This window comes from Rhamphochromis longiceps, linkage group LG11 (assembly GCF_057381845.1).
Source record: "Rhamphochromis longiceps isolate RC_006_pf linkage group LG11, R_longiceps_female_GT1.1, whole genome shotgun sequence".
Classification (NCBI taxonomy): Eukaryota; Metazoa; Chordata; class Actinopteri; order Cichliformes; family Cichlidae; genus Rhamphochromis; species Rhamphochromis longiceps.
The window spans coordinates 7,941,413-7,968,762 of NC_140567.1; the positions used below are offsets into that span (position 1 = coordinate 7,941,413).

Consider the following 27,350-nt stretch of genomic DNA (forward strand, 5'->3'; position numbering starts at 1 on the left):
TTTTATCAGTTTCAGTTCAGCACAGTTTACAGCCATGTCACTCTATCGCTGCTGAGCAGGTGCTTTTCTTTCTTGTTATCAGCCGTCATTCGTACGGAAAATTCACTTGGAAAGAAAAGAATAACACAGGCAAAAGTTGACATTATAGTGATGGAAAAATGTCAAGCTGCTTAATCTGTTCTCTTCCTTTTGCGTGGAATAAGAGGTTGACATCTAGTTCAGATTTTTCCCAGATCCATGTGGATCTGGGAACTGATGTCTGCACCAGTTATGACAATGTAAACCGACCACATGCAACTTCTGGGAATCAGTCCATGAAAGTCAAAAGCCGTGATACCATAAATCTTGGAAATTTGGGTGATTTCTACGTCAAGTTTGTGTTCTAGTCCAACTCTGGAATGATTTCAGTGCGACTGCTATTCTTAGAGTGCTATTTTGTCATCCTCTGCTGCTTTCTCTGGGATGTCACTATGAACTTGTGCCATTAGCTGTCCTGACTCGTCTGAAGGAGAACATTTAAAGGTTTATTCCACAGTGCTGTCATGTGGTAGTACACAGCACCGTGAAGTTTTCTTGGTAACGCTTTATAATCACCATCACTAACATTATACTTTATTATTAATCACAAATTATAGTTACCTATACATATAAATGTATGCGCTAATAACTGAAATAGGCATACGGTAGAATGAAATAGCTAGGATCTCAGGACCTTTCATTGGGTTCTTGTATTAACCCTTGTGTGGTGTTCGTATTTTTGTTACTCAGCCAGTGTTCATGGGTCTGGTGGACCCGCTAGAGTTTTGGCTTTCCAAATTAACACTATCAAACAATTTTATGTTAAATTACTCAACAGATGTTTACTTCATCCCAATTACAAGACATATGAACAGCAAACATGGTTAATTTTTTCCCTTTACCTTTGTTAGATCACATTTATGAATTAATGTGCTTCTCGTTTTTCTTTTATATAAAATGTTATAAATAAATCAGTTATAATCAAGTGGAGTGAGTGGAAAGACACAACACATTTACACGTGAAAAAATAATTAATTGTTTAATTTTTCTTTTGAAAAAAACTGAACACGGGTCTCACAGACCCGAACACCATACAAGGGTTAAAATATATGTGCAATAGAAAAGTGACTGTAGAGTTTTAAGCAAGTTCATAGATTTAGGTTTAGCTCAATTAGCTTCCAAGCTGAAGTTGGGCTTTTATCTCTGACAAAGACAACCTCTACCCACAGAGCTGTGTAACAGTGCAAAGCTCAGTAGCTGAGCTAAATGGGGTCTGTTTGGGATTTGAGAAAACTCACTTGTATGAAATTTAGCAGCAGACCTCAGACGTAATCACCACAATAACAGCAGGGCAGACATCTATTCTGTTTCCCCCTGTTGGGCCCCAGGAGTTAGTCATCCAACCAATTTAGCAGGTCCAATGATCTAGTGCCAGGCAGACAGAGCGCTCCCACCAGGGCTACACAGATGGAGAGCCAAGCAAATTAGACACGACCTCGGAGTACAAGGCAGGGGTCGTTTTCTCTCGGACACAGAAGAGAAGAACAGTTTTCCACACAGGCATGCAACCAGACCTGATTCTCATAACAGTCAAAATAGTTGAGCTGAGATGTTGTTGTTATTCTACAGATTCATTGGGCCATCATACATTTGTACATCTAATGCAAATAAACAAGCCTGTATAAATAATTATTAAAATTAATTAATGTTTAATACCTTTAGCATGGCCACAGATCTCTGCACTGCAGCTTCACAGATTGAATTACATAACCTTTAAGCTGATTATAAAATTGACTTGAGGAAGTGTGTCATCTTGTGCATCTCACTGGATCGCTCCTTTTGCTCCTAAATCAATAGACACTACAGTGTGTGCGGTTGCCTACTCATCCACCCGCTATCAGGTCTGTTACCATAGCAACCTAATGAAGACTAAGAAGGCCTTTTAAAAGTATAACAGCTGAAAATAACGATCGTGGGCAGCTAACCAGCTAGCAACAATCAATGTGACAAGACTTCAAATGCTGTCTCTGGTTTGGTAGCGACTTAACGGGAAAGAGCCAAACAAACTGAGACGAAACAAGGAGTTCGATCCTAGAAAGACAGACTTCACTCCAACTGCTGCAAACTCACACGTCCTACTTTAAAGGTTTTAGAGTCACCTTCTATCCACCTGCTGACTAGCCAGTTGGAGGCCTCTTTGGTACCAGTGGAAGTTACAGACTGGTTAGAGATTTGCCTTACTACTGTAGTTAATGAAGATTCATTTGAAACATGTACCAAAGGCCTTAACCCCCCCAAGTTAAGTGATGAATAATTTGAATTGTTGTACAGTTTTCCTGCTGGGGCAGGAGGTGGGTTTCCTCAGGCTCAGCAGGATATAAGCAGAAAGAGTAGTCATCCATTCCTCAGCATTTTCTTTCTTATTTTAATGTCTATTTTTGTGTGTCCTTCTCTGTTGTACTCCCCCTCCCCTTTCATTCCTGCTGTCCATTGTTCTGGAGACTTAAACTGCTGCAGATGTTTCTAAAAAAAACATGGGAAACTTTCTCTCTCTCTTTTTTTAACAATACTGCCATTTCTTTTTCAGTCACTCTCCTAAAAACAACAAAATGACTGCTTTATATTTGCACCTCACAGTCTCTTGGAGATCCGATGAATATATATGTTTTATTCAGGGGTTGCATCCCAAACTGCTCTCCCAAGTGCAGATTTTGCATCTGCACTTTCCATTCAGATATATGCGGCATATAAATATAATATAATAAAAGCCCTATGAATTAAAAATTAGCAGTGTCATGCAAAGTGCTTTAGCAAATAGAAGAAAGCTTTCCAAATGAAGTATCCCTGCACTTAATGAAAACCTTTTAGAACAGGTTTCTGTATCTTATACTCAAAATCTCATATTTGTTTGCCACATTTATCAATAACATCACCATTGCATAACACGGATTCCATGTATTATAGTGTAAATGGTAAATGGACTGGTTCCTATATAGCCCCATTCACACTAGCACATTTTTCTAAGTGCTTTCTAGGTAACATTTACACGTGTTCATATTCCGATGGATGCATCAGAGAGCAATTTGGGGTTAGTATCTTGCCCAAGGATATTTGGCATGCAGACTAGGGGAAGCCAGGAATTGAACCACCAACCTTTCAATCAGTAGATGACCTGTTCTACCACCTGAGCTACAGCCACCCTTGTACGAGTCAGACAGTGTATGTACGAGTTGAGGTGATAGGGAGTAAAACTGACAGAACTCTCTGATATAGCTTCAACAGATCCAAAGAGAACAGCAGTCTTTGGATCCTGACATAAAAACAGGATCTGTATCTGTATAAGCAAATGAGTTACATGGAGTTAAGCATCCCAGGTATTCCATGTGTGACTGCATCCCTGTGTGTAGGCATCACAGCCCAGTTCTACAAACTTGTTACATTGCAGCGCTTCAGTTTTACCCTAGAAATACTACTACGGCTTCTGATTGAAATTACAATCTATATACTAGATAGTAATCTGGTGAATTAGCATGCTAACCAGCTACCAGTTACCAAATGCCACTTTGTACCAACATTTTTTCCAACATGGGAGGAAAACTAGCAATTTTGAGATTCTGTTTTTCTTTTTTACAGTCTAGTCCCTGTTAAAAGATAGCCAGGGAATAAAACGGTAAACACAGTGAGTTCACTACTGTGCTAGTCTGATGTGATTAGCTAATTCAGCACGCTTCAGTTTTGGAAACCAAGATACCAGTGAAAGTTAATTACAATACAAATGATTCCAACTACATTGCATTGATAGGTGTTATAGTCATTTATACCACCCAGGCATTCGTGAAAAACTGGATTTACAAGGTTGAATTAGAAGATACAGTTAAGCTAATTAGCTAATTTTATTGGATTGGTTGAAGAAATAGAACTGCTATTTCATCATTTTATCACAAATTGCAAAATAACAGCAACATCTTTTAGAGTTTTTTTTTTTTTGACTTTTAAGAAACAATGACTAAATGAATTGGTAGATTTTGTTCATTAACTGTATGTTTTTCTCAAAATGGTCAGTGTGTAAGAAAGGAACGGAAATTATAGAGAACACAGCTAAAACAATATTTCAAGCAACAATTTTCGACTTCATTTAAAAAGAAAAATTCAACATCTCGTGGCATATTTGGTGAGAAAACCTGGAAAAATTTACCTCCTTACTTGTGAGACAACTATTGTTTCTCCAGAGTTATCAGGTTTTCACAGCAAGCCCACATCTTAAAATCCACACATTTATTTTTGTTAGTCTTCTCCATTCAAGATTCTGTCTACACAGGCAACTGGTGCAGTGCTGCTGCTTGTGATTTCAATAAGGGGCAGCTATTGGGGCAGTTTAGGTATAGTTTGGGTTTTACTGTAAAAATATTTTATCTGTAATCGTTCATAATGTACACTTTAGGAAGAATGGGCTGTTGATATGTTGTTTGCTTCAGGACTCAGAACATCCAGCTGATTTTATGTGAATAAAAACATTGTGCCTCAATTTGGGGGGGTTGCTAGTACACTTTCATCTTGTTTTCCATGTATACTATTTACTTACTGCACAGAGTGTAAGTGTTGACCGATTTATCTGCAGGCCGACAGTATCGGCCGATATTAACTATATAACAAGCAAACAATCAAATTAAAAAAGTAAAGAAGAGGCAGGAGAAACACCCTTCAACCATGTTGATTTTGCATAGTTTATCCACCAGATGATATTCTGCAAATTCCCTGTTGGCAATGCAGATGTTTGGAACACCGCAAACACAAAAAAACCCAAAACAGCATCGACAGATTTATGAGAATATCTGATTTTTACATTGCCAAATATCGATACTGGTATCAATCCTTAAAATTCTACATTCATCATGCTTATTAGACCATGTATTATTCTGTGCAACAGCTATGGTGACATCTAAACAGCAAACCAATCCACAGACATCAGTGTCTTAAAAAAAAAAGATAAACGTAGCTAGCTAACATTTATATTACCATCTGCAGTATATTCCTCCTTCTGGACAAAAATTGCTTGCTGCTTCCTCCTCTTCTGCTACGCAGCAAAGATTGCAAATACTGAGAATGAGAAGTGCGCATCATTCTCCACTCGACTTTTTGACAGCTCCAGGTCCACCACGCAGGTATTTCTTGTGCATGTAGTCGTACGTGTCAGTGTGAATGCAAGCATGAGAAGAATGGCACGTATGAGACAGCAATAGACAAAAAGAAATCTGGCCTCAAGATGTTGCAGCATTAGATTTCCTGTTTACATCCCTCAAGGAATTAAGAACTGTAGTTACCAAGCTGCACGTCTCTATCTGGAATTGATCGGTGTATAAAAAACTGAATGGATGCTTCAAATGGAGGATTCATGCAGACCACTGTAGCGTTGGCCAATTTTACCCAGTTGTGATTACGGTTATTTGACTTTCTCTTTCCATTTTAACATTTTATTACCTTTTTTGAATTTGTTTAGCAGTTAACCACAGTTGGTACTGCACCTCACATTTCTGCACCCCCCACCATTATCATACACCTACACACAGAGCACAGTGTATTTGATTGAGAGTACTGTGTGTGTGTGTGTGTGTGTGTGTGTGTGTGTGTGTGTGTGTGTGTGTGTGTGTGTGTGTGTGTGTGTGTGTGTGTGCTTTTTTACCCATGTGCATGTGTCTGCTGTGCATGCAGCCAGAAATCTCATCAATGGCTCTATGATTTTGCTGAATGTTACTATGGTAACTGCAGTGGAATTGCCTCATAAGAGAGAGCTGGTCCTGTGTAGGTTGAAATAATGCTGAGGATGAAGAGCATTTAAATAATGGAAAAACAAGGTGCAAGAGAAAGGTGAGGAGTTTATGAATCAAAGAGGAAAAAGATGAAAGACTCTATAAGATTCATATCGATACTACAAATATTTACTGAATATGTATTCTCTTCTTTCACTTGTCTCATAAACATGTTCATACAGTTTGATTGCAACCTTTGTTTTACAAAGAAATGATTTTGTCCACCGGGGAAGTGATCAGAAAGTCTCTTCAGCAAAGCTGAAAGGACTGTAAATTGTGAATGTGAATCCAAGCCGTAGTCAACCAGATGTGCATAGACTTTACTTCAATCTGAATGACTGTGCTCATTTTGAATGATAGTTCATTTGGTGTTTAAAGAATGCTGCAGCTGCTGTCTCCCTCTCCCTACAACAACTAAAATAAATCAACTGATGAAGTAGAAGTCAATTTCTGAAGTCATATTCAACAGTAAAAGTGTCTTTGATGCTCTCACTTGAACTTTTTGTGCCTGCGTGGCTTCTCTCCAAGCGCACCAGTTTCCTCAAACAATCCAAAGACATGCATGTTAGATTAATTGGTGATCCTAGCAGCGGAGGTGAGGATGTGATCGTGAAGGTCTGAGTGTTAGTATCTGGACCGACGCCATGTCCAACACACAGCCTACCTCTTACCCAGTGTCAGTGATTAAGCCAAGCCCCCATTGTGCCTTGGAACCACTTAATCCCTGTGTTTACATTGAGGCTGAAATTGGATGTCACTACATTACCTTCAAGGTTTTCCATGTGTAGTAATTAGAAACCAAGATAAGATCCTTACCCTGTTTGCTTAACCTGCAACTGATTATCATAAAAAGACATCTAGGATGAAAACCTGAAAAATTTCGACTACTACAGGTCACTGCTAGAGTTTAAACGTCTTAAAATCCAGCAAAAATCACTAACGTTGGCCTGGATCCACTATCCAGGACCACTATCCATCTTCCACACAGTAGATAATCTGCTCATGACAGTGGGTTCCTAGGCATGCTTGGAACTACAGCTTACAGTAAAGCTTAGAAGAAGCCCAAAACTCAAATGGGACCATCTATTAGCCTATCTAACACAAGAGTGTAGGCTTTTTTGGAGGACATATTATGAGGACTTAGCACCCCCAGCCTGAAATGCAAGAAACCAGCTTTTCCACTGTCTGACGTTCTGAAGAGCACACTGAAGGATGCAGCAGCCTTGAGACGCTCTGACACGTGTCCTGTCACTCAGCAGTGCCTACTCGTTTTAATGTCAGCTGCTGTCAATCCTTTGTGCACATTGCAGTACATATACATAGACATCTATCTGATTTGTTGTCCTAAGGATTGCCAGGCCTTTAGATCAGAGTTTTACAGTCCCCTTTGTGTATTTTTACCAAGGATAGCAAAAATCACTTTTCAATAACACGAATTTATTAATGATAATGTTACTCGCAAGAATCGCTATCCATTATAGAAGTAGCCAGTTTTGTTTTTTCTCTCCTTGAGGAACTTTTTGGTCATTAAAAAAAAGACCACATGAAGATGAAACCACCACAAAACGTAGAACTTCCAGTGGTCCAGAAAAAAACACATACAGGCTTCAGCTGAAAATCCATGTCATCATCAAGTGGGTTGCCAGGAGCATCCTCGGTTGGCTAAGCATGTCATCGGGACTGGCAGAGTGGTTTCATGGCTGCAGCGGTGTGTGGGGTGAGTGGGCTGTGTGAGCATATATGTACGCGCTGGAAATAGCAGGTGACAGGGCACAGTGGGTCACTAATTACAGATTTGTAAGTGTGCATGTGTCTGTGTGTGTACGCAGGCTGGTGTTAGAGCAGCAGACAGGGTCACGGCTGTGGATTTCATTAGGTGAAGTGCTTGGCGACAGACTCTGGTGTAACCGCTCCGAGGGTCCGTTGCTGACATTCGGTCAGTGTGGTAATTGGCACTAAGTCAGAGCTTTTGAAAGTTATTCAACCAAAACCTTTGTTCAGCTTCACCTGCTTCAAAGAAGAAAAATGAAAAATCACATGTGTCCGTCATTTCCTTTCATTTAATTTTAAAGGCCTTGAATGTATTTCTTTCTATGAATCATCTAATAAAAGAGAGTGCACCATTGCACACTGAAGAAACCACCTGAAAGTAAGCACTGCTTCATTTTTATTTCCGAATAGTGTCAAAATTGTAACTAAAGACTTGGTGTAGAAACAAATAGCTTAATGTTTCATATTCTGTACAAGCTTTGCAGCCACATTTGGTTACATTAGCAGCATCTCTCTATGGTAGATGTTACACCTTCACAGTGTAATATCTACCATATGTGATAGGTTGCAGTGAAATTCTCTAAAGACACGCACAATTCCCAGTATATATACTGTATAAATGCCAATGTTATTTCCATTACCTGCTGCTGGATTCATGTTCCCTTAAATATTAATTGTAAAACTTCTGATCTTGTTTGCAACATTGAACATGATATAAGTCTGAATGCATCCAGTCTCACTGAGGCCTGAAATTATAATGGACATCTTGCTGTTGCATCTTTATTCCGTAGACATCTTAAGATGTCGGCCTTGCATCTTAAGAATGTAGCTCAAAGTGCAGCTGGGCTTAGGACCACCTTTAGTGCTGCTTGCATAGCTGCTGTTTTTTAGAGCAATTGGAAAGAAAAAGAAAATGAATTTGTGGTGTCTGACCATGTTGGAAATACAGTGTTTATATTGGCCACTCGGAGAGAAAAAGCCAGCTGTAATATCATGAGGCAAGACGTGATAATTGTTTAGATATGGGGACATTCTCTTGCCGTAGGCCTTCGTACCGCTGCGTTTGGTTGCTCACAGAAAAGCTAGAGAAACAGCTGTGTGACAAACAAAAAGGAGAGAAGTTCAAGCCCTGCATACTCTTTGACACCGCTGTAAAGTTTTTGACCATTTAGTCCTGTTTAACTTTTGTCAGAATTCATACTTTGGGATTATAGCGCGCATGCTGTATGTGCTAACATCTCCCCAGCCCACATTTTCAGTCCACTGCAGTTCTTTGTTGTGCCCTACGTGTTAGCAGAAGTCGTTTAATAAAAAGTAAACAAAGGCGATTGTATAAGTGTCATCAGTCACATGGTACTCAAGCAGTTGATTATGACCATAGCACCCCAAGCATCAGGGCACTTTTCATCGCCATGTTTACTGAAGAGAAGTGGTAGCTGTTCTATAGCGCCTGCCTGGCTATTGTACCATGATTTAGAGCACGGCTGCAGCTCAGATAATTCAGCACTCACTTAACTTATCACTTCTCAAATAGCCTTGCTTACACTGGGGATATTTTTCCTTGGTGACGGCCTTAGTCATACCTTGATATGACCTGAACTTGCTGGTGGGTGGGACTGCAAAGAAGTCACCTTCTTTTTTTGCTTCTCATTTCTCTCTGAGATTGCAGTATTCAGTACTGTGAACGAGCTGTTCGTCGTGACGTAAAAAAAGAGGCTTTCATTTCCTATGGTTTCCTAAAACATGCTTTTATTCATGGTGGTTTTGAGGACATAAGTGACTCATTTCCTTTTCAGAGTGCAGGCCAAGGCAGGCCTAACAGCACATCGCACAGAGCTGAATATATACTGTACACAAATGTACACAGCCTCAACACATGAATTCCAAAGCATATGCAGTCACCATAGCTTGGTACTTCTAAATATACTTTGATTGCATTCATACTGAAAAATATGCCTGTGCATATATTGTACACTCACATACACACTGACACTATAGTTAGTGTAATGAGAGCGCAATCTCTCTGAGATTAGGAGCAAGCACTTCCTGTTTGTGTCACCAAAAGGGCAGATAAGACCACTTAAAAGCTGTATTTGTTAGTATTTCCATGCCTTACTGAGTCTCCAGTGCAGTAAGAAAGAAAATAAATAACGCGTCATCAAGAAGTAATATCATAATTGACTGCAGACAAAACAAAAGTGGCATTATATAACACGATTGTGCTTGGGAGTGGACATTTTAAGAAGAAACAGTGTGCTTGGGTATTTGAATGACCCAGCTGTTAAGCATTTTCATTTTATATAGCCTAACTAGGAAACAGTGAAATACTGGGTGATTTAAAGACACATAAAAGAATAAAGTAAATACACAAATAAACATCAGCTCCCTGAGAAGTTTCATGATCTTCTTAGCCAGCAGTCACCAATTGCTCAACACGAAATCTAATGAGCAGCTTTTATGAGCGCCGTCGCTTTTACTGTCTTAAAAGTAATACAATGGTCCATTTGCTCTAGCTCAAATAAAGGCCCAGTTAATGAATCATCATTGTCGCTACTTTAAGTAAACATTCTCATTTTACATGAACATTTCAGCTCAGAGCCTGCAGATGGGGATCGTAAAGCTTTAACCTCTTTATAAAGATCTGGGCCCGTATCCCTAAAGAATCTTTGTGCAAAAAGTGGCTCCTAGCGGCCAAATTCTAAGAAAATTCTCAGAGTCATGACGTTTTCTTAGAATTTCCCCTAAAAGTGACACGACAATCCCAGTTAATATAAAAGCTATTCCTCAAGATTCCTAGCGCTTAAAAGGGCTCCTAAGGCGAGATCTGCTAAGAGCAGGGAAGAGGACTTTTAGTGGCTTAGGAGTTCCCCTAAGCAGCTGCACAAAATGGCCAACAGAAGAGGCAGGAGAGATGTCCTGCAAACACTGGATGACAGGGAATTATTGAGATGCTACAGATTGGATCGTGCAGGAATCATGTTTGTGGTGGATCTCCTTAGAGATGCAATTACTTCACCAACTCGACGCCACAACGCTATTACACCGGAGACGAAAGTAATCACAACCCCGAGGTATTTGGCAACCGGGAAAATGCAACAATGCAGCAGTGATGCCCTGGACCGCAAACACTGATATCACAAGTTCCAGGAAGACAATAGAGAAATTGTCTTTCTCGAGAGGTTATGAATCTGAACGATGTTTGTTAAGCAGATCAGTCTCCAAATCATTTGACTGTACTGCCTTTTCCTTCCAGCGCATCTAAGCCAGTTAAGTGTGTTTGCGGAGATTTTATAGAGTAATTAAATCCATGTACTTTTGGTGCTGTGTGCACTCAGGGTCCACAGAGCTATTTTTATTTTCCATGGAAAGTTCCATTAGTTTTAAAAAAGGAGTGATCAACGTAACGTCTGAGGGGCTTGCTTACATTTTTGCTTCATATCAGGCGAAGCTACTAAAGGAGACAGCAGCTAGCTCATCTGTGTAGCTGATAGTCCAAATATGAACTTGTGCTTTATAAAGAAAAACAGACACATTTGATTTTACTAGTTGATAACACAGCACAGGTCTAAACTGAGCAACTCTTCAGTGGAAAAATGTATGCAACAGTCGCCCTTGCAAAACTTTTTTTCATTGAATGTCTCACACTAATAGACATTTGTTCTTCGTGGATGTGTAACATGACTCATGGAGTTATGGGAAAATACAAAGATGGTTGCAGCGGTTAACGCTAAAAGCACTAGAAAATACATTATTACTTTTGTCACATCTCAAAATCAAGCTCGTTGTCTTCTCTGTGTTCCCAGCTGTGAGCTGAGTGATTGACAGGACCGACGACATGGGGAAGCAGAACAGCAAGCTCCGCCCTGAGGTGATGCAGGACCTGCTGGAGAGCACCGACTTCACCGAGCACGAGATCCAGGAGTGGTACAAGGGCTTCCTCAGGGACTGCCCCAGCGGGAACCTCTCCATGGAGGAGTTCAAGAAGATCTACGGTAACTTCTTCCCCTACGGAGACGCTTCAAAGTTCGCCGAACACGTCTTCCGCACGTTCGACGCTAACGGGGATGGGACAATAGACTTTCGGGAGTTTATCATCGCGCTGAGTGTGACGTCGCGCGGCAAGCTGGAGCAGAAGCTGAAATGGGCCTTCAGTATGTACGACCTGGACGGGAACGGGTACATCAGTAAAGCTGAGATGCTGGAGATTGTGCAGGTGAGTCTTCTGTGTAGATTGTGGAAAAGTGTCTAAAATACAGAAAATTTCCTACCAAGGAGAACATCTAACATCACTGTGGCCTCCAGCACTCTTCATGGTGCTGGATGTGACTCCACATTGACATGATTTTTGAGAGCTACGTCATTCAGGCCCTTATTTATTGCCAGCATTAAAATGTCAGTGTACTTAAAAGGTACACTTGGATTGATTGGAAACATTCATTGTGCTGCCAAGTAAAAGCAGTTTTGGAAACAGTCAGAGATTAATTAGCTCAGCTCCATCTTATATATGGCTTGTAGCCCTGTCATGATAGGAGAAGAGCAGATTTTCCCTCTGCTCCACACCTTTTACAGGAACAAATGGAACTCGGGCTCAGCCTAATCCACACTGGCTACATCGCTTTCAGTATCCTTTTGGCTTGCAGGTTCTATTATTTCTTGCCCTGTCATGTTTGAGTGCATGTTTCACCAGAATAAGCTACAGCGCTGGGCAGATGAGGAGGCACGTCTGTATTAAATCACACTGCTTGCTCACCTGTTGTTATTTATTAAGATAATGAAGGCAGACTAAAAAGCGCAGCACACTATGCAGACTTTCAAACGTCCAAGAAAGAAAAGGAAATAAAAGAAACAGATGAAATGCAATACAAACTCTGATCATTTTGAAATAAGCCACATTTTGTTTTTCTGTGAAAAATTCAACAGCTGCTTTCTGATCCGTGTAGCCAGGTACAGCTCACCTTTAAGACAGAAAAGCAGGATAAAAGCCGAGCGTGGGTGGCATTTCCTGCAAAAGCCTTTCGTGTAAACAGACTATTTCATGTACACACGCACAAACACAGTTTATATTTGACTTCCTTCACAATTACATGCCGGCCAGTCTCTCCCACTGCAGTTTCACTCAAATTTCTCTCATCAGATCTTCAGTGTGTGAGCCATTTTCAAAACAGGCCATTTATGTTGTGTATCCTGATAATGAGGGGAAGGCGGGATGGAGGAAGAACAGGAAGCAATGAGAAGAAGCAATTATTTTTTACAGATTAACCCAAAAGGAATGCAGTGTGTGCGCATTTGTGACTATACATCTGTGTGTGTTACTATGGCTCTATATGGCTGAGGAGGAGGTGACTAAAAGGAATTAAGCAGTGATATATTGGTGGATAATTGTAATGAAATAAAAACTGATACGTGCTAACATGGTCTGAATAGTTTAAGGCACAAGGCAGCTTGATGATATTTGTGTTTGGGGTGGTCTCTATGAGTCATCCCATCCAGCGTGCTGTGGATTAACTCTTTGTTGCCCTAAAAATGTTCATTCTGGCATCTATAATAATAAGTGCTGTGAATATAATTGATTTTCTTTTCACCAATGCATGGTGGCTTTACTTTCTCTCAGCACAATCTGAACCACCGTTTACATGACAATGCCTTAAACCTGAGCTAGCCAGGCTGTGTTGCTTCACCTATCATTGATTCAAGGCTAAATTAGTCCCATTACTTTAAGACCACTATTAGTCAGACTTCACACTGGCACTTCTTTCTACACACTGACGCCATAAACCCTCTGCCCATTTTCCAGTAAAAGGTGTCACTGTTCACAAGGACAAAAGAACAGAAAGCAGTGACTCAGATGCTCGCGTCTATTCAGCTGATGTGAATATGAATGAATTTTGAAGGAGCACGTGTGAGTGCAAGTATGTTGCAAATGGTAACGCTTTAAGAAGTGCATGATTATGAAGAACTCTGTGCCATCTTAACTTTTTAGTGTCACGTGCAGACGTGCACGCTATGTTCATCTATTTTCGTCTTTGGCTTGTGGTCTGGTTTAGGGCCCCTTGCCTCTGCAGAGAAAAGGCTTAGTTTAATTCAGCTTTATTTAAATCACGCCAATTCATAACAACAGTCGCCCAAAAGTGTTTTATATTGTAAGATAAAACCGCACATTATTAGAACAAAACCCCAACAATAAGACAGTGAACAAGCACTTGGTGAGAGTGGGAAGGAAGAACTCCCATTTAACAGGAAGAAACCTCAGTCAGGCTCAGGGAGGGGCAGCCATGGCCCGTGACCAGCTGAGGAAAAAGAGGAGAGATATTAGATAAAAGGCAAATCATAAGAGAGTAAGCCAGAGTTTAATAACTGCTGAAAATTACATGTATGAACACATAGGTGAGGTGAGGGACAAAGAAACACTCGGCATAAGCGTAAGCCCCCAGCAGGCTAGGCCTATTTCATCTTAACTATGGGAGGATTCAGGGAAACCTTAAGCCTTAACTATAACTTTCATCAAAGAGGAAAGTTTTAAGCCTAAGCTTAAAGGTAGACTGGGAGCTGGTTCCACAGAAGAGGGGTCTGGAAGCTCCAGGCTCTGCCTCTGATTTTGAAAACGTTATTTTAGAGAAAAGGTTTCAGACAGACCTTTAAAAGGAATTGCTAAAGTTAAAAAAGAATCCTTGAATCTGACTAAAGCCTTCAGATTAGTGTGATCACAGTCACACGCTGCTTCCAGTAGAATCAGACGGCAGATCCGACAGGTGACTCATAAAGGTAAATGCATTCATTTTCTCCTGTGTATCTGTGTCCTGGTGATAATGGTGAACGATTAACAGTAGTAGCCCTGCATCCAAGTGCCTGTAGACCTTTCTGGTTCCCTGATATTTCCAAGTAGCACCACCAGCACCAGCTCCCATGTATTGCTTGGTTTATTATATACATTATTGTCTAGCTCAGAATGAATTGCAATCACCTTGTTGGTCCAATGGCTGAATCTAGCACCATTATCACGTTTTAAATGTGCTTTACCAAATACCTCTAAAGATAAGACAGTGTCTTCAACCTCACATGTACAAATGGTGGTGTAGTAATGGTCAAAACTAGCTGGACGTATGTTAAACATGCTGAACGTCATCCAAACAGAGCCTTGTTCACTCAAGTACAATAATCACACGAGCTCTTCTGTCTTCTTTTGTGATCATTCATATTCTCCTCTATATTCATGTGAGAATATCTTATCTTAATATCACTTGCCAGTGCTTCACTCTAAGGACCCTGTCTGTTCCCCCACTGTGGTCTTCATATTTCCCATGCACTCTCGCCTCCGTTCGCCATTGTGCCTGGGAGCTCCAGCTTTTCCCAGCTAGCTAATGCTCTCTCCTGCAGAGAGTGTGTAAATGCTGGTGATGATCATAATTATCTTTGCTGTGAGAGTAATTGAATTGGATGGATCACCGCCAGCCCGGATCATCCTTTTCAGATAATGACAAAATCTGAACTCTGTCTCATCAGTAGTTGATATCTACCCTCTGTCTACCTTTCATCTGAAACCAGGTGCCTTCAGCAGAGCAGAGGAGCACAGAGGGACGTCCATTGTCTCCACTGGCAAAAAAGAAGATGGCAGAGAGCATTCATACTAGTAATTTAGGGACTGAACAGAATAGCAGAGTAGATGAATAGACGGCTGCTCGGGCGGATAAAGTCGCCGTGGGAAACATATTCAGCTATGGTGTGAGGGTGATACGAGAGACTCTGTGTTGTGTTTGTGTAGCTACTGCTGACCAACTCAAACGGTGCTCAGCCGGCTCCACAAATAAGTCTGACCAAGCTGAAGCCCTCCCTCACTCTTTGCATTTCTTCCTCTGTCAATGGTGCCTTTTTCACATCATTTCCTGTATTATACGGAGGGAAGGTAAAAACCAAGAGCCCTATGCAATCCTGCTTTTCTTCTCCTTCACTCTTACAAGTGGCTAGGTCTTTTTCTCTGTATTTGCCCTCACACACCTGTGCCTTTGTTTCTGGCTTCACTGGAGACATTATTGTGTGCTTGCTCAAGGTACATGAAAGAGCCTTCTCTCTCCCTGTGACATTCAGGCTGCACAATGGGTACTACTTAGATGGCTGAAGCTTGACTCTACAATTTAAAAAAAAAGAAACCTACACAGGTGCTACAGATAAATTATAAGAAATTTACTGGCGGAGGAGAAAAAAATGCCCAGGCTAAGTCCAGGAGATATAACAAGAATCCAAAGTAAGAGTGGGAAGTGAGAGTTGATATGGAGACAGGCAATTACTGTAGGGAGGATACAGCATTTGGCAGGGTGTCATATGTGAAGAGAAAGACCACAGAAAGACCTGACTTATTAAGACAAAGATTGTTGTCTTTGGATGCAGGGGAAGAAAGACAAAGGCTGAGGAACTGGCTTTACTTTTGGTTTAGGAGGCTAACTCGGGTAAAGCCGGTGTTATTCAGTAACATGACAGGTAGCGATATAGCCTCTAAATTTATCACAGTATTTCTAGAAAATTTGCAGTAACAAAAAGTGTGACTATGTAGGAAAAAATACTCACTTTTCCAATGAACAACTGTCACTGATGACACACTTCCTAATTTGAAATGTCAGTCTAATGAAATAACGTATGAGCACATTTAAAAGGAAGCTTAAGAATAATGAACAATCTCTCATTTCTGTGGTAATTTCATTGTAATTGGAGATAAATTATCTGAATTTCAGGAGACAACACCTCCAAACACGCCCCTTCTGGTTTTTTCTATATTCGACTATTAGTCGAGGCCATGGTTCTCAGCCGGGGAAAAAAATGAATTTATAACTGCTGAAATCCAAGGCCCAGTGAAGCTAAAGCTCTCGTTGGTAGTCCTTGTTCTGCGGTATTTTCCTCCTACTTGCAACAGAGCTCCAAAGAAAAAGATGCCTCGGCTGTTGAATGATGTCATCTTCAGTGAAGTCGTAAGTGAGACAGGAAGGGCCGAGGTTAGTTGGTTAGCAGTGATTAAACCTTTAAAATAAGAAGTAGAAGATTGTCCTCTGGTGTTGGCTTCTTATATAGAGCCTGTTCAAAACATGAAACACACCAAACGAATCCAATTATTACAAAGGTTGTTGGGGCAACCAAATTGAGTGCACAGACCAGTATAGTTTGTTCCCTGATGAAGCTGAAGCAAACAATAGTTTACTGGAAAAACCAAAAGGTGGAATTTCCAAGTATCGTATTCACAGAATCATCCTTTTAGAAAGTTCTGAAGAAAAATCCTCCGACTCTCTTGGGCTCAGCGTCCTTAGCTTCACACGTCGCTTCACTTCTTACTGGCTGCTTGTAATTTGGGGATTTAGAAATGTGAGCTTATTGTACAGCGTGTTGCTTCGCTGGATTAGATGAGCAGCTAAATCCCTAACATGCAACACCAGCTCACTTTACTCACAGCACCTCGAAGGATGCCAATTAATAACAGACCCATCTCCAAAGTGAAGTCACTCTGGCTGCTTCTTGTCCCTGAACTCCCGAGCTGCCCTGCCGCTTTGGTAATAGGCAGCATAACCAGCACCTATATAAAGCTCTGGCTGCACTGTAATCACAATCATCCCTCATCTGTTCACATGTCAGCTCCCATTCCCCTCAAAACCGCCTCCTTATTAGAGACAGAGTGGGCTGTGATTTCACTGTTTACTGCCAAACAGCCTGCAATGCAACAGAAAGCAAAGGAGACACAACACTGATAAATAGACTGCGTGTTGGTCTCCAAGCCTCGCTACCTAAAGCGCAAATACGCAGTCACAGCGCGGCGACGCAGTGCAACAAGCTGGCATATTGGAATCACTTCTGAACAGGTGGACATACTGTGGAAATATGCTCAATAACCGGCGTGTTTGTCACCATAAATGTCCCTAATATCAATAAAGCAAATATCACAGGGGACTCTCTGGGGTTTTACGCTCTCTGCTCGAGAGTGATTTCCAAACGGTGATTTCTGTTAACTCTGTCAAGGCACGCTACAGCAGGACAAAGTGGAAGGCCTTGTTGCTTTTGGTCTGAGTGGATGTTGAGTATAACAAGCCGAGTAAAAGCAGCAGGGATTTTGAAGGCTGAAAAGAAAAGTACTGCTAGCATTAACTAAGACTTCAGCTTTGGAAAGGAAAGCAATAAAAACTCCAATTTGATTACCTGCAGTATGATAAAGTTAACGTGTGTTTGTATATTCTGTTATATAATCACTGCGTGATTGCCCCCCCCCCCGCAACCCTCAACTGGATAAGTAGTTAAGTGAAAGGACGAATGGATGGACAAACCAGGGGGTATATGTGCGAGGGACAGCCAATCACAATGTTTAGTTTAAATAAGCATTATTATGAACTGCGAATTATGCAAAGCTACTCTAGTGGTGTCCAAAAGTAAGATTATGTAGTTGCAAATGTGGTAACCTTTAAAAAAGCAGGGAGTGAGCTATTCAAACTGTAGTTTTGTAGTAGAGTTTTTATAATGACCCAGAAAGTCTCCTAGTTACAAAAATAGAATAGACGATCTCTTACAAAACTGAACAGGTCAAAATCTTCAGCACATAGACTGCGTCAGGAATCCCTCCTTTTGCCATACATTATCTACAGCCTGCAAAACAGACCTCACACTCAGCTGTTCATTGTTTAATCAGCAGTGAAAATAAGCAATAAAGCATTCAGTAAATGTTTTTAAAAAGACACTAAACATCTCCAATCACATAACGCAAGATACACGCAGGCAGAAGCAGACAAGAGGTTTCAGCAGATCTGCTGCGACAATGAAAAGTCGTGTCAACCAATAGAAAAATGCCGGCCAGAATCACGCCTGTCAGCTGCAATCATTTTCAAATGTGTGTGAGATTCTACAGCTGAAGGCATAAATTAGTACCCGGCTCATCTGACCTTACTGTGTGTGTCTCTCTGTAGGCGATATATAAGATGGTGTCGTCCGTGATGAAGATGCCCGAGGATGAGTCGACACCTGAGAAGAGGACAGAGAAGATCTTCAGGCAGATGGACACCAACAGAGACGGTAAGAAGTACTCTGATGTAGCATTTACTTCCAGTAGTTTTAACTTTCAGCATAAAAGCATGAAATTATCCACACTTCACACAGCCTAGTTTATAAAGTGCACAAAGACTATTATTCCCTGTGTATTGATCTTTGATCTCTCTCACTGATAATTGCTTTAGGATGTTTATCACTCTGGATGAAAAGTTTGTTGTTTGAGTGATTCCATCCAACTACCACCTGATTAGCTGTCACCAAAGTCTTCTTTAATACGAGATAAAGAAGCTCTGCTCTGCCAGCACCGTTCACATACGTCACACTTGAGATTCACACACAGTTAGACTTGGATGCTTGTGCAGCTCTCTGATGCATCAGTAATGCTCTGTGTCGTGATCCTTCAGCACAGGAGAGGCACAAATAAGGCAGGAGGAAGAGAAAGATGGATGATGGTGCTGGGTGGGGCAGTGATGGAGAGGAAAAGGGAGAAAAATGGGAGCAAGATGATGCGAGAGCAAGAGAGCGCAATGACTAAAGCATGGAAGAGTCTTTTACTTCTTGTAATGAGAATCACAAGTGGAGAGCAACTCGTGGGGAGATAGCTGTAGTCTGTCTGTTAGTGATCAGAGAAGAGAGGACCTGTCTCAACACTGCCACCTTTTGGTGAGAAGTGGAACATATTAGGATGTACCGTTCATGTTGTAAAGCCTCTGAACTAAAGATGCTACCAAATAAGCATAAGAGATTAACCCTGAAATTGTTATAATCTCACTTAAAATGTTAATGGACTCAACACAGTCACACTTGCCAGACAAATGCAGGAACATTTCCTGTTTGAGGATTTTCTTCACCAGTGTGTTGCACTTTATCTCACACTGTTTTGGTATATATGCTTCTTTCTTCTTCAGCTTTATGCTGTGGACGTAAATATGAATGATAAAAAGATCATTTCTGTTCTGATTTTTTTCAGGCAAACTGTCTCTGGAAGAGTTCATCAAAGGAGCAAAGAGCGACCCCTCCATCGTGCGCCTGTTGCAGTGTGACCCCAGCAGTGCTGGACAGTTCTAAATCTGAGGCATCGACACAACCTGTAAGGCTCCTTTAAGCAGTAAAATTCACTTCTGTCTCTGTCTTTGAAGTTAAAGTTAAGTTAAATGTAAATTTAAACTTGAGAGTGTAAAAAAGAAACACCGATCCAACAAAGAGTGCTCAGTTTAGAGTCGTGCTGTTCGCGCTGACGGTGCTGCTGTGTGGTCGGATCGGTGGAGGGCTGAGGTTCAACCTCAGGAACAAACGCGCTTCTCCTACGAGCGGTTTTGCCTTGCAGGCAGAGAAGACGTCTGCTGGAGGGAATCTATTCCGAGGCTGCGTGCGCAGTGTAGGATGTGGGATGGGTCATCCACAGTGTCAGTGACTTTGTGGCTGCATGTAATTCATGGACTGACATGAGAGACTTTGTAGGAGGTGGCCTGGTATTTTGGAGCAGGTGCTGATGCTCAGAAGAAGCTTCTTCTTTTTAAAGCCCCCGTGTGTAGGATAGCTACAATGTTTCTGTGAGCACCTCTCTCTTCTTTTCTGTCTTGATGGTTCTGAGCTTTCAGCAGGACCTGCGGCACTACAAGACAAACCTTCCCGGTGTCAGCTGTAACTTCGAGAGCCAAGAATCAGATAATGTGAAGAGGAGATCTGTGAGTCAACAGATGAGTTACAACAGCAATCTGACAGCAGAGTGTCACAAGATGAGGTTGTGGTGTGTTGAAATCAGTGGAGAAAGAGAAGCCTGGCAGTTCTCAGTGTTTGTGTATAGCACTGTGAGAATCATTGTCGTGTCATCATCACCTCTGCACTCTTCCCTGCAGCTGACAGCTGATGATGATTTCTGTAGGTTTCCCCAGCCGTCCTTTCTCACAGAGCTGCTGTAGAGCATAACCAGACAGAATTTTTCATGCTAAAAGCTTTAAGATGTTGGAAGATTCTTCCAAATGTATTTTGCACAGAAAAAACACTGCAGACTTTATTCTCAATCACCTGGATAATATGAATTAAAATATATCAAAACTCTTTTTGCTGTTTCACAGCCTACAGTCATTTGTTGAAGTTTCCAGCAAGCCTCACACACGTCTCCTGAGCAATCCCAGCACATTCTTCTTTGGAGAATCTCTCAAGCTCCTCCATATTTCATGGTCTTCAGTTCACCCCACAGATTTTCAGTATGGGCTTTGTGCAAGAAAGCCATTAATGTTCACATTGGTCTTCCGGAGGTAGTTCTTCATCAGGCGTTGTGTGCTTTGGGTCGTTGTGTTGAACGTCAAAGCGATGACCCAGAGCCGGTTTTGCTGATGACTGCTTGAAGTTTTCTCTGAAAATCTTCACATAGGCTTCTTTCTTCATGATTCCTTCCACATTGAAAGGATTCCCAGTTCCAGATGCACTGAAGCATCCCAAAGAGTGTTACCAAAGAGCTCTAGTTTCATCTCATCTTTCCAAAGCGGATGTTTCCAGTAAGCATAATCTTCTTCCGTGTTGTCCTTAACATACTTGACTCAGGCTTGAAGTTGTTCTCTTCTGCAGAAGTGGAGTTTTTCTTGGTCTGCAACCTCACAGTCCATTCCTGTGCAGAGTTCCAGTGATTGACTTATTCTGGGGACTAATAATGTTGGTTGTGATCATTTTTGTTTTTTCGGAAATAATTCTGTTAATGTGTGCAAATATAAATGCTATGCTATTTTAAAAATCCATTGCTTTAAAAAACTTTAAATTTTAATAGTTGTGGCTGTGACTGACAGATGAATGTGATACATTAGCTCAAATAAATGTCAAACAACTGGCATTTTTGTGCCAGCTGAGCGTTGGATTGACCAAAGAGATCCTGCAGACTGATAAACAAAGCTCTGGACTCAGAACTGAAACTGGTTGTGCCAACAAAGGGCAAAAAAACAATGCATCCTGTCTACATCCTGTGAGATTGTGGTGATACCCATACGCAGACTCCTTTTCCCCTCCCATCTTTAGCTGTGAATAGATGTGGACATGCCGTTATTCTCATCACTGGATCACAGTTTGCACCTCAGGTTATTAGACTGAATTAATTAGACTGATTAAAACAAGTTCCTGCCCCAAGTGGAGGAGTTCAAGTATCTCGGGGTCTTGTTCGCGAGTGATGGGAGAAGGGAGCCGGAGATCGACAGACGGATTGGGGCTGCAGCTGCAGTAATGCGGACGCTGCACCGGTCCGTCGTGGTGAAGAGGGAGCTGAGTGTAAAAGCGAAGCTCTCAATTTACCGGTCGATCTACGTCCCTACCCTCACCTATGGCCACGAGCTGTGGGTAGTGACCGAAAGAACGAGATCGCGGATACAAGCGGCAGAAATGAGCTTCCTCCGAAGGGTGGCTGGCCTCTCCCTTGGAGATAGGGTGAGAAGTTCGGCCATCCGGGAGGGGCTCAGAGTAGAGCAGCTGCTGCTCCACATCGAAAGGAGCCAGCTGAGGTGGTTCGGGCATCTGACAAGGATGCCCCCTGGGCGCCTCCTGGGTGAGGTGTTCCAGGCATGTCCCACCGGGAGGAGGCCCCGGGGCAGACCCAGGACACGCTGGAGAGATTATATCTCTCGGCTGGCCTGGGAACGCCTTGGTGTTCCCCCGGATAAGCTGGAGGAGGTGGCTGGGGAGAGGGAGGTCTGGGCCTCTTTGCTTAGGCTGCTGCCCCCGCGACCCGGCCCCGGATAAAGCGGATGAAGATGAATGGATGGATGGATGGATGGATGATTAAAACAACATCAAAGGATAAAAGGAATTTGACTCTCGTGAAGCAGAGAGAAGGAAACACGTTAGTCTCAATCTGGAACCATGAACGGAAATCTAACTACCGAAGGAAAAAGCAACGGGGGGGTTCTACCTGGGATAAATATTCAAACTGCAAACGAGAAGCAAAAACAACACTTCACACTAAGAAAACAAGCTATTGCACACGACTGCAGCTATTTATGGCACCCACAGCCACCAAGGATAACAAGACGCCCAAGAAATGCAGAGCACGCAAATATTCTTCACCCGTTGCCTACTGGTGGTGGTCAGAGGGCCCGGTGGCGCCAGTGTCCGGCAGCCTCGCCTCTGTCAGTGCGCCCCAGGGTGGCTGTGGCTACAATGTAGCTTACCATCACCAGTGTGTGAATGTGTGTGTGAATGGGTGGATGACTGGATATGTAAAGCGCTTTGGGGTCCTTAGGGACTAGTAAAGCGCTATATAAATACAGGCCATTTACCATATTTTTGTAGTCAGGCTTTTGAATTTGCAAGTAAATGCTAGAATAGGTAGGTGTGTTTGCAAGAAAAAAGTATAATACGAAATTCAAGCCCCTTAAGAAGAATCCTCTGTTAAGTTCTTTCTCATCAAATGTCTCTCCTCCACTTCGCCTTATCAGCAAAACATTAGAAACGTGTTGTGAAGCATGTGTGAGGGCGCACATTACTCCTTCATAATAAGAGTTCACGTGTGGAAGAACACACTTACTGTTGTTATTGTTGTTGTTTTGAACTTCTGGCCTCTTGTGTTGTTGCCAGTTAATAGCAGTCCAAGTTCAGCACAGTACAAAACAAAACTGAACCGACAAACGACCAGTGAGAGAAAGTTAACGCGAGGAAGCACGAAATGTACCGTGAGCGAGTACGGCCTGTTCTGAAAATGAATTAGCAGATGTATCTGGTAGTAATTATATTTAATTCAATTAAAACAGAATTAAATGCTCTGTTTTAATTCACTGTCATAAACAGATCGAGAGGCTCTCAGTCGATGTAACCCTCTGGAATCAAACGGCACGTCCAAGTCACATGACCAATTTAAGATGAGCTAGCAGCAAGACGCAGCCTCGCTGAGTCTCTGTTTCAGCTTGTGTTGAAAGTGCAAACATCAAACTGTAACAGCGCAGTTATAAGGAGTTTCATGCAAACAATAATAGACATGCTGATGTTGTCTCTGCTGTGGACACGTTTGTAACAGGGGCTTTTTAGACATTTTCTCATGTGATAATGATACGCTTCAACTATGTAAAGTAATACATACAAAAGCAAAAATGTTCTGAAACACATTCAGCGTTTTATTGTAGATAATCTCAAAATTGTTTGGGGTTTCAGGTATTTATTTTAGTTTAATATTGCAAAGCACTGTTTGCCACCAGTGGCTGGTGCTGCTCTCCGCAGCTGCAGGGTGGGATTAGGGCTAGCACATCTGATCACTTACACCTCGCAGGGTTAACAGAATATTGACTGCAATCTTACCAACCTAGCCTGGCGTAATCTGCTCTAAAATGTGATAGCATATTCAAGTATGTAGGATTTTGTTTCCAGTCAGCAAACCGGGAAAAATGGGAAAAAGATTAGAGATTTAATTTAGATATGAGATAACGTGGGATTGCATCTCAACTGCTTTTATATTACCTGTAACAACACCAGCCTGCAACACATGATTGAAGAAGTGGGAAGAAGCCCGGAAGTGTTGATCAAAAACGCTTCCATATTTTGAACATGTCAGCACCTGTGTGTGACTGTTGATCTTCATTTGTGTCTCCACAGTGCTTCTTTGGGGTGCTAAATGCCCACAACTCTCCACTGTGGAGAGTCTGATGATGAAGATTGACAGGATGATGAGGATGAAGAAGACAGGCCTTTCAATGTGCACTGAGGACTTTCACACAGGAGATGGCCACAGGAGCTACACTCTCCAATTTCCCAGCCCTCCCACACCCCTCTGTCAAGCCGTTTATCCGAAACCCTCCGAACTCCAACTAAGACTGATGTCCCATCAGGTTATTAAACCCCACTGATTGTAATTGCATTCCTCAGTTCTCCTATAGGCATTTCCAAGTTTAAAGAAGGTTTACAGTAGGTTGTACATACGCAGTATAAACTGGAGTCTCTGTATCAGTGTCTTTGCTTGACTCTCTGTAACCCCCCCAGGCTCCGGCCAGGGCCGCACAGAGCCTCCATCACTCTAACATGTATAATAGACAGAGTGTGCACAAGACCACGAGAGAGATGATGGTGTTTAGTACTGTAGGCAAGATCATTTTTATCTGCAGAGAAGACCTGTGAAGTTTGTCCTTCACTCGGAACGAGTACCGCTTTCCTCTTTTCTACTGTGAGAGTGTGTACGTGTGTTTGTGTATTTTTTTTTTCTTTTTTTGCAGACTTGATAGACTTTGTTTCATATTTTGTGCTGGGCCAACAAGAACATGTGATATTACGCTACTATGCATAAGCACCCTGATCAGTAGTTTTCATTTTGTGAGGTCTCGCTGAAGGATAGAAAGCGTCCCTCTGCTCCGTTGTCTGTGTTTCGCAGCGGCAACGCCGAGGCCGTCACCGCGCGCTAGCTTAAGGCAGAAATAGAAAAGTAGTCTTAACAAGTATTTGAGTACCGTGTAGATATTTTAAAGTGCATCTCTACATTTGTATAGCAAACCCATGTAGTCCAGAGCGCTCAGTGCTCAATGAACAAACGTCGTGAAATATTAATAATAATTTTTTTTTTTAAATCTTTGTTTATTTAAGCTGTGGCGAGATATCGAGCATGCAAACCTTTTTTTCTTTTAATTGCGTGAAGAACAAAACCGCTTTTTCTTCACTTTTGATGTTTTTAAAGGCAGCATGTTGAACCAGTTGTCGGGTACGGGGGGGTAGACTAACATAGCACATATGCATGTGACTTACACGCATGTGTGTGTTCTTAGTGTGTGTTTATGGATATCAAACAAGACGGTAGCGCTATTCAGCCCTGTGCTCGCTTCTGTGTCGTCAGTGTTATTGACCGAGTGTGGATCGACAAAGCTGACGCGTCTGTAGGTTTACAGAAGAAGCTCTTTAGGTTGACTTCCCTGCACAACATCAGTGAGGCAACTGTAAACAAGCACTAAGCTATCAGAGCTGAGAGCTCCATCATTAAATCACCATCCAATCGTGTCTCCAACACGGCGCCACGTGACACACCGTGAGCAGCGGCCCCACAGTCTCACACGCAGGATAAATATCATAATTTCAATCCGTGCTCCTCTCCTTTGTCTCTCTATTCTTCACTCTGCTTTCAAAGAAAACCTGAAAAGAGAAAAACCAAACTTCTCCACCCCTGAATGTAACCCCGCCCTCCTCCAGGCCCCAGCCGAGCCGTTTCAGTAACTGCAACATGTTACAATTAGAAAAAGCTTTGAATGTTCAGTATAATAACTGCTGTTTGGTTTTTTTATGTAAAGAGAAAAAAGATGCAGAGCAACAAACAGAATCACAACTACTGCAATGATACTGTCATAATGTGTCACATTTATTATTTTTTTATGATTTTTTTTTTTAAGAAAAACGCTGTCATGTGGATCGTTTCTGTTAAAACGTAAAGAAAGCATCTTGTGGTCAAGTGCCAAATAAAATTAAAAAAACAGTATTGTATAAATTTATACTGTACAATTGTTCAGCGTTGAACAAAATGTTTGTAATTGTCGCATTTTGTAGGTTTTGTATGGTATATTGTATTTAGTGACTACAGATTTGGAACACAGGATTCTGTTTTCTTCTTTTGGGGTCAAATTCAAAGGCAAGAATTAAATTTACAATATATTGTGTGCAAGTAATCATGTGGTGTTTGCTTAATTGTGGAATATTGTGGAATTAGATGATTAAAGTATTTAGGTTGTTACTTTTTCACCTCAGTGGCATCCTTGACTCACCACTCAAACCAGTGTTCCTACCTGCAAATAACTGTATCTCAGGCACTTTGTTACTGGCAGCCTGTTACCATCTTTAGTTGAGTCAACATAACATTACAAGATATTATTCGAGATAATCACTAATGAGGTGATTCCCAATAAGCTAATAGCAAAATGTTTGGGATATCTTTACACCTCAGAGCTCGAGATTGTTGCACATTCACAACTACCTTTCATTGCAAGGCATCACCAGATGCAATCTTTCTGCAAAGCCTGACTTGGGCTGATTGCAAACACTCTCAGAGACATTGTTGGAGGTTTGGAAAAAATTACTGTCTAATTCATAAACATGTTGCCATCAGTCAATGAGCACAACTTGAGGGGACTCAATTCAACTGGCTGCTAGCTGGTTGAATTCTGGTTATATTCCTAAAGTGCTAATATTGCTGTGCAATGTGATGCAAAGACCACTAGGAAACTGTTAATCATGCTAGCATAGTCAAAAACCTCAGAAACCACTGAGGTGTACACCTGTAGCCAGTATTTTATGATATGACTAAAAATGCCAATGGAGTCACCGATTAAAGATTTCAGTCTGAACTGAAGTGAGAGATCATCAATATTCTGATACACAGTCACATCACTAGCATGACTACAATTACATACAATTTTTGACCCAAACTGCTCTTTCTAGGACTGTCTGTACCATTTCCAGCATCCACTGAAAACTACTCCGTTCAGCTTCCTGTCACAGTTAACCTGTCACACTGGCAGAAGCTCGTTGATCCTGTTGTATAATGTTGCTTCCAGCTGACCTGAGGTCTCCTCAAGGCAGGTACTACTTTACAGAGTTTCTTTAAGGAGGGTTAATAAACTCTGAAATATGGCTTAGGTTTGTATGTTAACAAACACAGAAAAGACTTTTGCAAAGTTACAAGTGCATACTCTAAATCAGCCCAGTGAGCTCCTTTTAGCCTGTAAGTGACACGTCGTAATAGCTGCAGTTTCAAATCCTTAACATGTGAAAGGAAACCTTACATATAGACACATCCCTGGA

At 41.6% G+C, this 27,350-nt stretch overlaps 1 protein-coding gene across 5 annotated transcripts in view; it reads left to right on the plus strand.

The window, feature by feature from the left end:
* ncalda (neurocalcin delta a) overlaps positions 1 to 26,291 on the plus strand; it is a 67,726-nt gene extending 41,435 nt beyond the window's left edge. For all 5 annotated transcript variants that reach the window (XM_085422115.1, XM_085422116.1, XM_085422112.1 and 2 more), the window contains 4 exons: positions 11,399 to 11,808; positions 18,524 to 18,629; positions 19,576 to 19,695; positions 24,174 to 26,291. In XM_085422115.1, coding sequence (XP_085278241.1) covers positions 11,431 to 11,808; positions 18,524 to 18,629; positions 19,576 to 19,673 — 582 coding nt within the window. In that variant the 5' untranslated portion in view covers positions 11,399 to 11,430 and the 3' untranslated portion in view covers positions 19,674 to 19,695; positions 24,174 to 26,291. The remainder of the gene's footprint in view (positions 1 to 11,398; positions 11,809 to 18,523; positions 18,630 to 19,575; positions 19,696 to 24,173) is intronic.
* Positions 26,292 to 27,350: the final 1,059 nt, after the last annotated feature.